Source organism: Pan paniscus, chromosome 20 (genome assembly GCF_029289425.2).
Source record: "Pan paniscus chromosome 20, NHGRI_mPanPan1-v2.0_pri, whole genome shotgun sequence".
Taxonomy (NCBI): domain Eukaryota; kingdom Metazoa; phylum Chordata; class Mammalia; order Primates; family Hominidae; genus Pan; species Pan paniscus.
In genome coordinates, this window is record NC_073269.2 from 13,107,782 (window position 1) to 13,124,897 (window position 17,116).

A 17,116-nucleotide genomic window follows, 5' to 3' on the forward strand; every position below is an offset into this window, starting at 1 on the left:
GCAGTGAGCCAAGATCGCACCATTGCACTCTAGCCTGGGTGAGACAGCGAGACTCTGTCTCAAAAAAAATAAAATAAAAAACAATAAAAACCACTGGCTTGTTTTGAGGGATCTGTTCTGAAGCTCATGGGAAGAAGCAAAGGCTCAGTCTTCAAGTAAAAATCAGGTAGCAGGGTTATAAAAATGATTTTTAAAATATACATAAGGGCTGGGCATGGTGACTCATGCCTGTAATCACACTTTGAGAGGCCAAGATGGGTGGATCACCTGAGGTCAGGAGTTCGAGACCAGCCTGGCCAACATGGTGAAACCCCATCTCTACTAAAAATACAAAAAAAAAAAAAAAAAAAATTAGTGGGGTGTGATGGCAGGTGCCTGGAATCCCAGCTACTCTGGAGGCTGAGACTGGAGAATCGCTTGAACCTGGGAGACAGAGGTTGCAGTTAGCTGAGATCAGTTGCACCACTGCATTTCAGACCAGGTGACATCGTGAAACTGTCTCGAAAAATAAAAAATAGAAAAATAAAATAGACATAAGAACAATTTCCTCTTACTTTGCATCTGCCAGTCCACAGACCATGCTGGCCTCTGTTTTTCTTTTTTTGAGATGGGGTCTTGCTCTGTCACCCAGATTGGAGTGCAGAGGCACAATCACACAGCTCACTCCAGCCTCGACCTCCTGGGTTCAGGCAATCCTGTCTCAGCCTCCCCAGCAGCTGGGACAACAGGCATGCACCACTGCGCCTAGCCACTGTTAGTTTTTAGTTAAGTGTAGAGAGTCCAGCATGGGCCAGGCCTGGTGGCTGATGCCTGTAATCCCAGCATTTTGGGAGGCTTCGGCAGGAGGATCAGTTGAGCCTAGGAGTTTGAGACCAGCCTTGGCAACATAGTGAGACCCTGTCTTTACTAAATAAATAAATAAATATATAAATATATATATATTAGCTGGGCATGGTGGCATGCACCTGTGGTCACAGTTACTCAGGAGGCTGAGGTGGGAGGATCCCTTGAATCCAGGAGTTCCAGGCTGCAGTGAGCTATAATTATACTTCTGCTGTCTATTCTGGGCAACAGGGCAAGACCCTGTCTCTAAAGCAAACAAACAATTTTTTTAAAATGGTGACAATATCCACACTGACTTAGGGTGACTATAGATTAGGCATAGTTCTGAGTCTTTCCCTCCTTTGACTGTCACTTGTTAGGGAAGAAATGGTTATTACCTACATTTTACAGGTGAGAAGACTGAGGCCCAGGGCAGGGAAGCCTTAATCTAAGGTCTCAGAGCTGTAGGAAGTGGAGCCGGGGTGACACCAGGACTCCTTTTGGAGGAAGACTCAGGAAAGATGCAGAATACGTGTTTTTTTTTTTGAAACAGAGTCTTACTCCATCACCCAGGTTGGAGTGCAGTGGTGTGATCTTGGTGATCTTGGCTTACTGCAACCTCTGCCTCCCGGGTTCAAGCGATTCTCTCTTGCCTCAGCCTCCCAAGTAGCTGGGACCACAGGCAGCTAAGTTTTGTATTTTTAGTAGAGATGAAGTCTTGTCATGTTGACCAGGCTGGTCTCGAACTCCTGACCTCAGGTGATTCACCTACCTCGGCCCCCTAAAGTGCTGGGATTACAGGCGTGAGCCACCGAGCCTGGCCCAGAGTGCAGTTAATCTGATAACAACACCTACTTCTTGAGCGCTTTCTGCCTGCCAATTCTTTTATATTTAAAGGCTCTTGGCATCTGTCTGCTTTTAAAGCTCAGGGCAACCCTGAAAGGTGAGTTCTGGTGCCTTTCTTTCTTTCTTTCTTTTTTTTTTTTTTTAGACGGAGTCTCGCCCTGTTGCCCAAGCTAGAGCGCAGTGGCGCTATCTCTGCTCACTGCAACCTCCGCCTCCCAAGTTCAAGCAATTCTCCTGTCTCAGCCTCCTGAGTAGCTGGGACTACAGGCGCCAACCATCATGCCTGGCTAATTTCTGTATTTTTAGTACAGATGGGGTTTCGCCATATTGGCCAGGCTGGTATTGAACTCCTGACCTCAAATGATCCACCTGACTCAGCCTCTCAAACTGCTAGGATTACAGGCGTGAGCCACCGCGCCCAGCCTGGTGCATTGCATTTCTTATTATCCATATTTTCAGTTAAGCAAACTGAGCCTCAGAGTGGAGGAGCTGATTGCTCAAGGTCTGTTTTCCATATGAATCCCTGCCTGGTATGTAGCTCACTCACAAAGGAAGAAAAACTTTCTGCCTGGACTGGAAGGGCAAGGAGAAGCCTGTGTGGCCATGGGAGTGGAGGAAACAGCTAAGCACAAAGGCCCAGAGGCTGGAAACTGCTTAGCCTGTAGGAAGAGCAGCAGGGAGGAACCCCAGGGCTGGAGCAGTGTGATTGAGGGGCAGGTGGCTGGAGAGATGGGCAGGGCCTCCTAGGCATGGGGTGACTGACGCACCAGTGGTCTGCAAAAACGGAGCATCACACCTGTGCGCATGAGCTCTCCTGCCCCTTGGGGGGGCCTTCCTTGCCCCTGCAGCTGAACTCCCTACACAGCCTGACACCCATCTTTCCTCAGGCCAACTTTGGCATGTGGTGCCCCAGGAGTTGATGTACAGATGCCTCAGGACATGCCATGAGGAAGAGAGAGACGAGGTGGGGTGAGTCATGCCTGAAATCCCAGCACTTTAGGAGGCCAAGGCAGGAGGATTGCTTGAAGGCTGGGAGTTAGAGACCAGCCTGGCCAACATAGCGAGACCCTGTCTCTACAAAAAGAGAAAGAAACAGAGAGAGAGAGAAGGAAAAGTGTTTTCTTTGCAAATCTATTCCAATACTTTCATAGAGAAGAGTTTTAGTTTGGTGTTAACCTGTCTTTAATAATCCTCTAAGGACCAGCACAGTGGCTCACGCTTATAATCCCAGCACTGTGGGAGGCCAAGGCTGTAGGATCCCTTGAGCTCAGGAGTTCGAGACCATCCTGGGAAAAACGGCAAGACCCTATCTGTACCAAAAAATAAAAATAAAAAATTAGCCAAGTGCAGCGGCGTGCACCTACAGTCCCAGCTACTTGACAGGCTAAGCAGGGGAGGATCGCTTGAGCTCAGGAGTTCAAGGTTGCAGTGAGCTATCATTTACAAAGGTAGATTGAAATATTATTGATAGGCTGGGCACGGTGACTCACAACTGTAATCCCAGCACTTTGGGAGGCTGAGGTGGGCAGATCACCTGAGGTCAGGAGTTTGAGACTAGTTTGGCCAGCATGGCAAAACCCCATCTCTACTAAAAAATACAAAACTTAGCCAGGCGTCGTGGCGTGCGCCTGTAATCCCAGATACTTGGAAGGCTGATGTAGAAGAATCGCTTGAAACCAGGAGGCGGAGGTTGCAGTGAGCTGAGATGGTGCCACTGCACTCCAGCCTCTGTGACAGAGCAAGACTGTCTCCAAAAAAAGAAAAAAATATATTATTGATAATCGCTGCATTGAAGGCCAGGTGCAGTGGTTTACGCCTACAATCCCAGCACTTTGGGAGGCTGAGGCAGGCGGATCACGAGGTCAGGAGTTCGAGACCAGCCTGACCAATATGATGAAACCTTGTCTCTACTAAAAATACAAAAGTTAGCCGGGCGTGGTGGCATGCACCTGTAATCCCAGCTACTCGGGAGGCTGAGACAGGAGAATCGCTTGAACCCAGGAGGCGGAGGTTGCAGTGAGCCGAGATGGCGCCATTGCACTCCAGTCTGGGCAACAAGAGCGAAACTCCGTCTCAAAAAGATAATCGCTGCATCTTACTGCCCAAGTTGCCACAAGCGCACGTAACATCTGATGGTGCCAATTCGACTGTCTGCACTTGGAAAATGGCACATTGGAGGCTGCACAGCACCATAAAACTGAAGCCACGAATGCACACAAAAATAAGACCATACAGCATTATGCCTAGTACAGAATACACCCTGAATTCTGTCACAGTTCACTTTATGCAACATTGCAACAGAGTCCTCTCGCTCTTTATTATTATTTTTAATTTTTTTGAGATGGGGTCTCACTCTGTGACCAGGCTGGAGTGCAGTGGCCCGATCTTGGCTCACTGCAACCTCCTCCTCCTGGGTTGAAGCGATTCTCCTGCCTCAGGCTCCCCAGTAGCTGGGATTATGGGCGCCTGCCACCACACCCGGCTAATTTTTGTATTTTTAGTAGAGACAGGGTTTCATCATGTTGGCCAGGATGGTCTGTTCTCTTGACCTCGTGATCCACCCACCTTGGCCTCTCAAAGTGGTAGGATTACAGGCGTGAGCTGCCGCGCCCAGCCATTAATTTTTTTTAAAATTTTGTTTTTAACTTTTAGGTTTGGGGGTAAATGTGAAGGTTTGTTAAATAGGTAAACACTTGTCATGGAGGTTTGTTGTACAGATTATTTCATCACCCAGGTATTAAGCCCAGTACTCAATAGTTATCTTTTTGTTTTTTGAGATGGAGTCTCAGTCTATCTCCCAGGCTGCGGTGCAGTGGCGTGATCTCGGCTCACTGCAACCTCCGGCTCCCGGGTTCAAGCGATTCTCCTGCTTCAGACTCCCGAGTAGCTGGGATTACAGGCGCCCGCCACCACGTCCAGCTAATTTTTTTATTTTTAGTAGAGACGCGGTTTCACCATGTTGGCCAGTCTGGTCTCGAACTCCTGACCTCAGGTGATCCGCCTCCTCGGCCTCCCATACCCAAAGTGCTGGGATTACAGGAGTGAGCCACCGCGCCTGGCCCCATTATTAGTGAATTTTAACAGTTTTCCGTTTCTTCTGGCCGAACTGTTTGCAATTATAATGCGAATTACGGATAATACTCTGATATTATTCCATGCCGTTCCGTTGTTGCCTACAAAGTTCGCGCTGGAGAACCGCGCAATTGCGTTACAAAAAGAAAAAAATCACACAAAAAGACACAATGTTTTAAGAAAGTTTACGAATCGTGTGCCGGACCGCGGGTTGAACAAGCTTGATCTAAAACTTCCAGGAATCTCTAGACAGGATCATTGCTTCCCCTCTGCTCCAGCTCTCGTTACAGAAAGCTGAGAGTGACTAGGTCTAGGTGTTTGTGTGGGGTGGGGTGGGGAGATGCCTCCTCTATCGGACTCAGAGGACGCGCGGTGGGAACAGCCAGTAGGTGCCTAACGCGAGTTATCTCGAGAGAAGCGATCAACAGCTGCCGGTCTGCGCCTGCGCGCGGCGGGGGCGTGGCCCGGGGCGAGTGGGGCAAAGGAGGCAGCCGGCAGCGGCGCGCGCAGGTGTTACTGGTTGTGTCGGGTCACGTGGGCGCGCAGGCGCAGCGCGGTGCAGCCCGTTCGCTCACACAAAGCCCAGACGCGGAGAAAATGGCGGCAGGGGTCGAAGCGGCGGCGGAGGTGGCGGCGACGGAGATCAAAATGGAGGAAGAGAGCGGCGCGCCCGGCGTGCCGAGCGGCAACGGGGCTCCGGGCCCTAAGGGGTGAGTATCCCACGGTCCTTTGCCACGGGTAAGGGTTCCTCTCCGCGGCCGACGCGGGCGGCGGCTCCGTTAGGTCTGTTGGCGGCCTAGCCCCGGCGCGGCCTCGGCCCCGGCTGTTCCCGTACCGCCTGCCCAGGGTAGCGGCGTCCAGGGCCGTGAGCGGGGAGCCGGGGGAGCCTCCAGAATCGTCCCCTACCCCGGGCCTCGAGCCTCGGCACCCTCAGTCCCTCCAGGCCGGGGCCAACCCCGTCGTCGAGGCCTCAGGCCCAGCTGCTGCGCATGGGGGTTGATGGCGCGGGCCCGGACCGGAGAGCCTCCGAGGCCTACCCGACCGCTCCCTGGGAGGGTGACCTCGGGGGCCGGGTTTCAACCCCCCGTCCCCTCTCCTCCCGGGGTCTGTTTTCCGATCCGTAACGTGGGGGGAGGAGAGGGGGTGCGCGCCCGGGGCCTCGCGCGCAGTCAGCCCGAGTCAACGGTAACCGAGCGAGGGAAGCGTCAGGAAGGGCCGCGAGGCCGGGTCGGGGGGCTCCCCTCCTGCCCCGCCCCTTAGTCCCCGCGCGCCGACCGCGCTCCGCGGGAAGTGCCTCCCTCGGAACCGCCCCTCGCCCCACGCTCTGGCCCTGGCTCAAGGCCCTCGCCGCTTCCCGCTCCTCCTCCCCGGGTGCGCCGCAGGTATTAGTGGAGAAATGGGATCTGCTGCTCAGCGTTCACCCTCGGAAGCAGGCAGATACGAAGTCGGGGGAGGAATCCCCTTTTTCCCGTGTTTCGGGGAAGCTGTTCTGTCAGGAGGCGGGTTCATTTACTTCCAGACTTCATCAGCTTTTCGAGTCCTGCTCGGGGCTCTTTGACTCCTTGGCTTTTAAAAGTTTCTTTAAAGGAGGAAGCATCGACTTGTGCCCCGGTGAAACTCATTGATTCTGATTACAGACCCTTGAGAGAGACAGAGAGGTTTTGGCTCCAAGATCAGCGGCCGGGAAGGAAGGGGAAGCCTGGGTACACATTGAATTTCCCAGACATTTATTTCATTGTGGTAAAATAGACATAACGTAGACTTTGCCATTTTAACCATTTTTTAACCGTATAATTCAGTGGCATTGAGTACACTGACTCAGTGTGCTGTAACCGTCACTGCTTCATGTCCAGAACTTTTTCATCATCGGAAACAGAAAGTGTAGCTATTAAATACTAACTCCCTCCGTTTTGTTTCCTTTCTGTCTGTGATTTTGCCTTCCTCATATTGTAATGTGTGAAGCTTAGTTTATGGAGATTAAAAGTGAATGCGGTTGAGCACTTATATATTTAATTTTTTTCTTTGAGACAGGGTCTCGCTCTGTTACCCAAGCTGGGATGCAGTGGCACGATCACAGATCACTGCATCCTCGAACTCCTGGGCTCAATCGATCCTTCCATCTCAGCCTCCTGAGTATCTGGGATCACAGGCGCGGCACCACCATGCCCAGCTAATTTTTTGAAGAGAGGAGGTCTCCGGGTGTTGCCCAAGCTGGTCTGAAACTCCTGGGTTCAAGCCATCCTCCTGCCTAGGCCTTCCAAAGTGCTGAAATTACAGGCTTGAGCTACTGCGCCCTGCCTAGTTGAGCGCTTAGGTTAAGAACGTTCCCTAAGTGCTAGCTATATTGGTAGATAATAAATCCGGAGAAAATTCCAGATTCTTTCCCTCCTTAAGTAGGGAGAAATAAAATACCATGGTTACTGGCCCTTAGAAATGAGAAAAACTTCCTCTATTCTCAGCATTTTACTATTGAAAACTCTGGGAAGGAATGTGTTAATTTTGACTTTTTCAGCATCTACGGAAGCTGGTAGGATTTCTGAGGGTGGTATTTGGAGGGCTTTAAGATAAATTTATTTACCGTATGCAGGAAGGAGTGCTGGTAGAACCTTGCTAGATGATAGGGTAAATTAATAGATTATAGCATCTGGGGTGCATTTCTCAAATTTTCCATTTTCCCCTGTCCATTTTCAAATAGTCATTTTGTGACTGAGTCATTTTACAAATACATGTGGACTGTTGGAACCTGAAAATTGTAGAATAAAATAGCCGTTGTGAGAAAGAGGCTCAAAGTCTCAAAGTCTAGTACTAGCTTCATAGAGGATAGTTTAGGAAGCTGGCAACACTTGGATATTTTTGATAGGGCCTGTGGAAAACTTTTTTTTTTTTTCATTACAAGTCTTAAGGAAATCTCTTTAGAAGCCTATACTTCTGCACTCCATGCAGAGTGGAGAGGCCATTAACATATTTGTTGTAAGGTAATTATGCTGTGATAGAAGTTAGTGGAGTTGCTTGGTAGAAAGAATGGAGGAGGTGACCTCCGCCACCTGCTGGGGGCAGGGACCTGTTCCTCCATGACAGGAAGACGTGTGGAAGTGGAGGAGAAGAAGATGGTTGGGGAGAGGCAGAGAAGAGAGTATCCAAAGAGCAGAGATTTCAGTGTATGCTTTATCGAGAACTGAAGTTGTGCTGGGTGTAGTGGCTCACACCTGTAATCCCAGCACTTTGGGAGGCTGAGGTGAGAGGACTATTTGAGCTCAGGAGTTCAAGACCAGCCTGGGCAACATGGTGAAACCCTGTCTCTACCAAAAAAACAAAACAAAACAAAACAAAACAGGCTGGGCCCGGCGGCTCACGCCTGTAATCTCAGCACTTTGGGAGGCCGAGGCGGGCGGATCACGAGGTCAGGAGATCAAGACCATCCTGGCTAACACGGTGAAACCCCGTCTCTACTAAAAATACAAAAAATTAGCCAGGCGTGGTGCCGGGCTCCTGTAGTCTCAGCCACTGGGGAGGCTGAGGCAGGAGAATGGCGTGAACCTGGGAGGCAGAGCTTGCAATGAGCCGAGATTGGGCCACTGCACTCCAGCCTGGGCGACAGAGCGATACTCCTTCTTAAAACACAAACAAACAAGAACACTGAAGTTGCTATAGAGTTTTAAGGTTGGAGCACTGGCAGCCAGCTGATGGGCAGTGAATTTGGATTTTTATCTTGAAAGCCTTTGAGAGACAGGAGGAAAATAGAAACTTGGTTCTTTGGAATTCTTTCTCTACCAGGAGTGGAGTGTGCAGTAGACCACAAATGCAGTGAGCTAGCAAGCTTGATCTGGGAACTCAGGTTGGAAATCTTGTTTTGCAGTTACTTCTCTCCTGGGTGTGAGAATAGGATTTGCTTAATTTTGATGAGAAGTCTGTTCCAATTAAAGTCAGCCAAGATTCAGAGTTAGGGTATAGTCAGGGGAAAAAAAGTTCATTTTAGGGGAATGTATAGGTTTTTAAAAATTTTTTAAATGTATCATATATAAAATAAATGACTTAACCTGCTCCCCTTCCTGAGTAATTTTTTTTTTTTTTTTTTTTTTTTTTTTTTTTGAGATGGAGTCTCGCTCTGTCGCCCAGGCTGGAGTGCAGTGGCGCGATCTCAGCTCACTGCAAGCTCCGCTTCCCGGGTTCACGCCATTCTCCTGCCTCAGCCTCACGAGTAGCTGGGACTACAGGCGCCTGCCACCATGCCTGGCTAATTTTTTTTATATTTTTTTAGTAGAGATGGGGTTTCACTCTGTTAGCCAGGATGGTCTCGATCTCCTGACGTCGTTATCCGCCCGTCTTGGCCTCCCAAAGTGCTGGGATTATAGGCGTGAGCTACCACACCCGGCCCCTTCCTGAGTAATTTTGTGGGTGAATAAGAAACAGATGGATTGGTTATTTATAAAAATAAAAATATATATTTAGGGTAGATTCCTGAGGAGGTACTGTTAGAGTTGACTCCATTTGACAATGAAGAAAACTTTCGTTTTAAACACTTAAACCCAGGTTCAGGAACTTGACCTAAAGACTCCAGGGGAGGCCCTCCTGACTCCCAGGCAGCTTGCTGCTTTCATGATACTACCTTGGTAACCACTCAGTAAACAGCCGTTTGAATTGTTTTATTTAAATCAGTTTCTCTATACAGTGCATTCGAGTGTTTGCTGTACTTTAAAGAGTGATTGTTTATTCGGTAAAAAGGATTTTGGAGACACGTCAGATTGTGAGCTCAAGATTAGAAGACAGGGTTTTGGATTATTTGAATGCATGCTGCCAGGCCTTTGCTTTCACTCAGCTCTTTGATTTTATTCTGGTTAGGGAAAGAGCTACTAGCCTGCAAAGATTAGCTTGCTTGTTTTTTTGGGAGGGGGGTTCTCCAATGGACTTCCCCAATACCATATTTTGCAGTCATAGGGTTGAAAGCTAAATTGTCCCTTTGCTAGTCTGTAATGATTATAATGCCTAGGTTTTCTCAGCCTTGGCTCTGGTTTGCTAGTTTTAAAGCCTGAACAGTAGAAGGCTAGGAGTGAATCAGTCCCCCTCTCTACCCTTCTCAATAAAATTATTGGTAGAAAAATACATCATTGCCTCACTGTGTGCTAAGAGTCTCTTTTAAAGCTGTAAGCGTGTAGGTAGTAGCCTCCATAGGACCGAGGCCTAGTGACGACATGGTGACCCCAGCTCTTAGCCACATGCAGTACTGCTTCCCTAGATGAGCTGCTTTTTGTTTTGCCATTCTTTGTTGATTGTCACAGTGTCCCTCTGAGCTACCATGCATACAGGTTGCCCTGGTTTTGCTGGTAAAGTGCTAGAGACAGAAAGAGCTTGAGTCATGTGGGTAGTTCAGTGGTGGCCTTGGAGCTGGAATGGTGCTGTGAATAGTGCTCTCCACACCTTACATGCATTAGAGCAGCGCAGGACTTAAGGGATTTCTGTGAAGAATCACTTTATATAAGGGATGGTTCTCACACGGGCAGAGGGGTCCTTGTCCCTCAGGAGATGTGATCACAATTTCAGGGTATTGGGATTGCCATTTCAAACTGCACCCTTTCCTTGATTAGAAACTCCAAAAGTAGTGAGTTTTACGCATGGGAACAGCATGGAGACCTTAAGAGAGGGTAGGCAGTCACTATTTGGTGGTGGTCTTTTGCAGATTAGGCACTCAATCTTTTTATTAGGGTTTTTTTGTTTTTTTTGTTTTTTGAGATGGAGTTTCACTCTTGTCCCTCAGGCTGGGGTGCAGTGTACGATCTCTACTCACTGCTACTCCAGCTCCTGGGCTCAAGCGATCCTTCCACCTCAGCCTTCTGAGTAAATAGGACCACAGGCACATGGTACCATGCCTAGCTAATATTTTGTAGAGATGGGGTTATACCATGTTGCCCAGGCTGTTCTTGAACTCCTGAGCTCAAGTGATCCGCCCACCTTGGCCTCCCAAAGTGCTGGGATTACAGGCATTAATCGTATTTTTAATTCAATTTAATTATTATTATTATTATTTTTTTTTGAGATGGAGTTTTGCTCTTGTTGCCCAGGCTGGAGTGCAGTGGCGCTATCTCACTTCACTGCAACCTCCGCCTCCTGTTCAAGTGATTCTCCTGCCTCAGCCTCCCAAGTAGCGAGTAGCTGGGATTACAGGCACCCGCCACCATGCCCGGCTAATTTTTGGTTTTGTTTTGTTTTGTTTTTGAGACGGAGTTTCACTCTTGTCGCCCAGGCTGGAGTGCAATGGCATAATCTCGGCTCACTGCAACCCCCGCCTCCTGTGTTCAAGCAATTTTCCTGCCTCAGCCTCCCGAGTAGCTGGGATTACAGGCGCCTGCCACCACGCCTAGCTAATTTTTGTATTTTTAGTAGAGACGGGGTTTCGCCATGTTGGCCAGGCTGGTCTCAAACTCCTGACCTAAGATAATCCACCTGCCTCAGCCTCCCAAAGTGCTGGGATTACAGACGTGAGCCACCGTGCCTGGCCTAATTTTTGTATGTTTAGTAGAGACAGGTTTCCACCATGTTGGCCAGGCTGGTCTTGAACTCCTGACCTCAGGTGATCTGCCCGTCTCGGCCTCCCAAGGTGTTGGGATTACAGGTGTGAGCCACCGCGCCCAGCCAAAAGTTAAAAAGACTTGCAGAGTTAAGTTTTTATATGTACGTATACATATACATGGACTAGAAAAGAATCTTCCCCTAATTTTGTTCTGAAGATAGTGAGAAAATAGGATAGGACATGTTAAAAAAAGAGCTTTTCAGGACATCACTTTTATACTATCACATCATCTAAACTTGAATATGTCCCTCCCCTTCCCCTTCCCCTTCCCTTGCCGAGACAGGGTCTCCCGCTGTTACCCCGGCTGGAGTGTAGTGGTGCAATCATGGCTCACTGTACCCTTAACCTCCTGGAGCCAGACTGTCTTCTTTCTGCATAGCTGGGACTGCAGTCGTGCACCAACATACCTGGCTAATTTTTTGTATTTTTTTTGTAGGGACATGGTTTTGCCATGTTACCCAGGCTGGTCTCAAGACTCCTGGATTCAAGCACTCAGCTCACCTCAGCCTCCCAAACTGCTGGGACTACAGGCATGAGCCACCATGGCCAGTCTGCTTGAATATGTGTCTCGAATGATATTTCTTTGAGGGTCATTCTCTACAAGTCTGTCAAGAATTAGTTGGTGGTGGTAGATTTCCAAAAAGGTCAATTTTTTAAAAGTTGGAAATGACAAGAGATAGTTCTAATCTCTTTACTGAGGAAACCTCTCAGAGGGAATGATTAGCCAGGGAAGGATTTGTTTGCAGAGGTGCTGTGCCCATTAAGCATGGTGAGAGCCGCTTTCTCAATGGTGAGTCATGTGATGTGGATTAACCCCAAACCAAATGCTCAGCTTCTGTGGTTAGATTGGGTACTTTATTCGTAGCCATGGTATGCACCTATGGAATATAGGTTAGACACTTTGTTACCTGCTTTGGCTGTAATTATTTATTTATACATTTTGTAGTTTGTAGGTGAGCTTAAGCAGTCTGGTGAAAGACTGGAAATAATTCATCATGGACTCTGTGTCAGAATGTTTTTTATTGTAAATCTTAAAGTATTTGGGACTTCAAAAGTAACAATATTAAAATTCATTTCCATCTGTGAATCCTCTGGTGGACCATGATGTGTAGATTCTGTTATGTTTTATGAGTTTTTCTAACACAGTTGTCGTCATTTTCCAGGAAAGAGTAGGAGATGATTTGGCAGATAGATTTTGTTTGGCAGACTTTGGTGAAGGACTTTCTTTTGGAGTAGACAAGTGGCCTGGGTAACAGTTGTAGGTCTCCTGTGGGACCTGCTTTGTGGTGTGAAGCTAGTCTTGTGGACTCAGGTAGATCGCGTTCTAGGCATCTAGGGATTGGAGCCGCCATAACATCACCTTATCTGCCAGCCCGTGGGAAGGGAAGCCTGTTGATTGTGTATTGGTATAGTTGAGATCACAGAGGAAGCTGCTTTCCTTGGTTTTACCTTGTGTTGATTTGGGTGTAGCTCACACCAGTGATACCTCTGCTGGGATACCACTTGGCACTCTTGTGTTTGGGGACTACACAAAGTTGCTGACTTTAAAATTTTTCCAAGTAAATACGTTACTATTTTTGAGACAGGGTCTTGCTTTGTCAACCAGGCTGGAGTGCAGTGGTGCAATCATAGTTCACTGCAATCTTGACCTCCTGGACTGGAGCCATCCTCCCAGCTCAGCCTCCTGAGTAGCTGGGACTACAGGTGCACGACACCACACTCAGATAATTATTATTATTTTTAAAAATAAAGACAGGGTCTTATTTGTCGAACTCTTGGGTTTAAGTAAGATTCTCCTGCCTTGACCTCCCAAAGTGCTGGGATTATAGGTGTGAGCCACCATACCTGGTTTCAAGTGAATACTTTTGTTTGTTTGTTTTGAGACAGAGTCTCATGTCACTCAGGCTGGAGTGCAACGGTGCGGTCTCAGATCACTGCAACCTCCGCCCCCCGGGTTCAAGCGATTCTCCTGCCTCAGTCTCCTGAGAGGTGGGATTACAGGCATGTGCCACCACGCCCAGCTAATTTTTGTATTTTTAGTAGAGATGGAGTTTCAGCATGTTGGCCAGGCTGGTCTTGAACTCCTGACCTCAAGTGATACACCTGCCTCAGCCTCCCAAAGTGCTGGGATTACAGATGGGAGTCACCACACCTGGCCTCAACTAAATAACATTTTAAAATAGTAGCTTCTCCAGCTACTATCTGGTGTTTCTTCCACGGAAGAAAGTTGCATCCCAGAATAAAGATCGGCTCTTCAGTTAAAGATACTTTTATAAATCATTAATACTGTAGTCTTGGCTTTTTGTTTTTTTTTTTTTTCCAGTTTTGTCATGGATCACAAATTCTGTAGTAGAGCCCGTGGTCTGGGAGTCACTGGATTCTCACTGGCGGGACACACAGGGCTGGGGAAGCAGAAGGTGCAAGGCTCAGTTGCTTAAGAAACTTGAGGTGGCTTCTGGCTCCTCACTTGTTCCTGATCAGCTCTAATCTGTGCCTCCCTGTAGTCAGAGGGGTTGCGCTTGAGCTGGCAGCTGAGGAAAGCGCCCTGTCAGCCAGTGCCCGGGCTTCCAAGCCTGATGGCTGCTACCTAGAGATGGTTAGTGTTAACAGTGTGGTGGCACCTAGCACACAAAGGTAAAGAGTGCAATGGGAAGGCCGTGCCAGAAAAGCAGCCACCCTTCTTTGCCAAAGGTGGGATTGTCTGCATGCTGTCTTCCACCTCCCAGGGTTGCTCAAACTCAAGTTTCCCAGCTTCAAAGTAGTAGGGTTGTGTAGGGAGTGGTTTCTTTTCCACCTTTCTGGATTTTTAAAAAGTGGTTAAAATATACATAAAATAGACCATTTTAACCATCTTAAGTGTGCAGTGAAGTATGGTGTTTTGCAGCAATCTGCACATTCCTGGAACTTTTATTCTCATCCCACATGAAATTCTATGCTCAGTATTTAATAACTTCCCATTTCTACCTCCCCCTAGGCCCAGGTAACCTCTGTTCTACTTTCTGTGTATGGATTTGCTTATTATAGGTATTTGATAAGTGGAATCATACAATATTTGGCCTTCAGTGACTGGCTTATTTCACTGAGCATAATGCCCTCAAGGTTCATGCATGTTGTAGCCTTTGTCAGGATTTCCTTCCTTTTTGTGGCTGAATAATATCCCATTGCATGGATAGTCCATATTTTGTTTATTCCATTCATCTATTGGTAGACACTTGGTTGTTTCTACCTTTTGGCTTGTGTGAATAGTGCTGCTATGAACATTGGCATATGTGTATGAGTCCCTGCTTTTAATTCTTTTGGGTATATACCTAGCAGTGGAATTGCTGGGTCATAGTAATTCTGTGTTTAATTTTGAGTGACTACCTAACTTTTCCATGGCAGCTGCATCATTTTATGCCCCCCCCCTTTTTTTTTTAACACTATGAAAGACACTTATTTGTGAAGCTAAAATTGGATGGGCCTATGTGTACTACCTCATATTTCCATTCCATGAAGTCTTAGAAATCATCCTTCTCTTCTGTTTCTATCTTGGAATTAACACACCTTGGTCAGGGAGTTGGCCTCACCATTGTCTCTGTTACTGTCTGTAGGAGTATTTTGTGAGCCCAGGAAGGTGTACCTTTCCTTGGGAATGCTTTCTGCTCTGTGGAGCCTTGAGTTTGAATGTCTTAATTCAAAACCAACATTAGTCTTGTCTTTGCTTTTTTTGAGACAGGGTCTCGCTCTGTCACCCTAGGCTGGAGTGCAGTAGGGTGATCATAGTTTGCTGGAGCCTCGAACTCCTGAGTTTAAGTGATCCTCCCATCTCACCCTCCCTACTAGCTAGGACTGCAAGTGCACCACCACACCTGGCTAAGTTTTATATATATTTTTTTGTTGTTGTGACAGGATCTTGCTATGTTGCCCAGGCTAGTCTTGAACTCCTGGCCTCAAATGATCCCCCCTTCTTGGCTTCCCAAAGTGCTAGGATTACAGGTGTGAGCCACCGCATCTGACCAATACTAGTCTTGTGTCATATGTAACTTTGTGTGGAATTGTAAACCTGGCAAATCAAATAATTGTCTTTCACATTGTGCTGACATATAAACCCTTTACCTTTTTTTCTCTCTCTCGAATTCAGTGAAGGAGAACGACCTGCTCAGAATGAGAAGAGGAAGGAGAAAAACATAAAAAGAGGAGGCAATCGCTTTGAGCCATATGCCAATCCAACTAAAAGATACAGAGCCTTCATTACAAACATACCTTTTGATGTGAAATGGCAGTCACTTAAAGACCTGGTTAAAGAAAAAGGTAATGGTACTGGTGATTGAGTAGGGTGAGAAGGTTGGTGTGTCATCTTTTCTGTGGCTAATTCCTTGGTTATTTTTGGTCAGTGGAAGCGGCTCTGGGTAGAGCATGTTCTTTCCAGGCTTAAGAGTGAAGCCCCCTTACCCCACCTCAGTTTTTTTTTTTGTTTTGTGTTTTTTTTTGTTTTGTTTTGTTTTGTTTTGTGGTCATACCCCTGTTTGTCAAACAGGATGGTTTGTATGGTCCTTTGGCCTACAGTTGATTTTACTGGCTTAGTATGGTTAATAAGGCTTCAATTAGGCTTCCGGGGAGCCTTTTCGTGTTGAAATTTTTTGAATTTTGCACGTTAGGTGGGAGAGATTTTTCCTTTCTTTCCTTTTTTTCTTTTCTTTTTTTCTTTTTTTTTTTTAAGCTTTTTAAGTTTCACAGGAAGATAGCTTGTTTAAAATTTTGTGGATGTCTTCCTGGGATCAAAATGTGGTAGCTGGACCTTATGCTTCTCAGATTCCAAACTATAAAACATTAGCTTGTATTTTAACTTTTAGGCTTTTTCCCCTCTGGGAAAAAATAGAGTAGACTGGCCATTGGAGAGCTCAAAATAAGGTATCTGCTTTGTAACGCGGTGCCTTAGGATGTGGATTGTCTTAGCCTAGGTGTCCACCTTCCGGCCGAGGGCAGGGGAAGCAGCCAAGCTCTGCTGCCACCAGGAGGCCCGAGGAGGCCTGCCTCTGTGATCCTCACCCCCGTGCACACTGTGGTGTCCTCTCTCTCTCCTTCTTCCCTCCTGTGCTGCTATCGTCTTCCTTTCTTTCCTGATTCTTGGCCCTGCTGGTGGCACTTAGGACTAAAGAGACTGCTCAGCCCTGGGTTAGACAACACCGTGGTAGAGAACAATTTGTATATTGCCTTGAGGCGCCCTCCCCCCACCCGGACCTAGACTCAAACTACCCTTCATGGAGTCTTTGCATGACTGAAAGGTATTGGTTTTCTGGAGCATTCATTATGAAAAGAGATGTGAGCTTGATTTGTCAAATGATTTAACATTTCAGTGACAGAGATGCCCCGTGGATAGGCCATTTTGGTATGTGTACTGGTGCTCCCTGCATTGGATTTTGAAATTATGAATGGCACTGCCATCATTGTCCCATCCCTTATTTTGACCATGACATGCAAGAAGCACTAGGCACTGTGAACCTCTCCGTACAGTCACGCGTGCTGCTCCCACGTGGTATTTCTCCAGATAACACAGATGGAAAAACGTTTTGGTGTGAGATTGATGTGCCTGCCTTGATCAGCCAAATCATTCCTGCCAATGCTCCTAGGGCAAGAGTGCAGTTTCTTCTTTTTGTCTGAGGGTGTGTCATGCTGCATCCCAGATGCAGTGTTCTTGGTTTTTGGGACTGCTGCTTCAATAGAAGCTTAGAATTTCTGTACAGTACAGTTGGGCCTCATTCGAATTAGCTTTTGGAATAACCTCCAAATTTGTGTTCTCGTGATTTGGTTGAACCGCTGAATTGCTATTTC

At 47.3% G+C, this 17,116-nt stretch overlaps 1 protein-coding gene across 2 annotated transcripts in view; it reads left to right on the plus strand.

Moving 5' to 3' along the window:
- The first annotated feature begins 5,229 nt into the window (after window positions 1–5,229).
- HNRNPM (heterogeneous nuclear ribonucleoprotein M) overlaps window positions 5,230–17,116 on the plus strand; it is a 44,156-nt gene continuing 32,269 nt past the window's right edge. For both annotated transcript variants that reach the window (XM_003809975.5, XM_008962343.4), the window contains exons 1-2: window positions 5,230–5,450; window positions 15,426–15,595. In XM_003809975.5, the coding sequence (XP_003810023.1) occupies window positions 5,338–5,450; window positions 15,426–15,595 (283 nt within the window). In that variant the 5' untranslated portion in view covers window positions 5,230–5,337. The remainder of the gene's footprint in view (window positions 5,451–15,425; window positions 15,596–17,116) is intronic.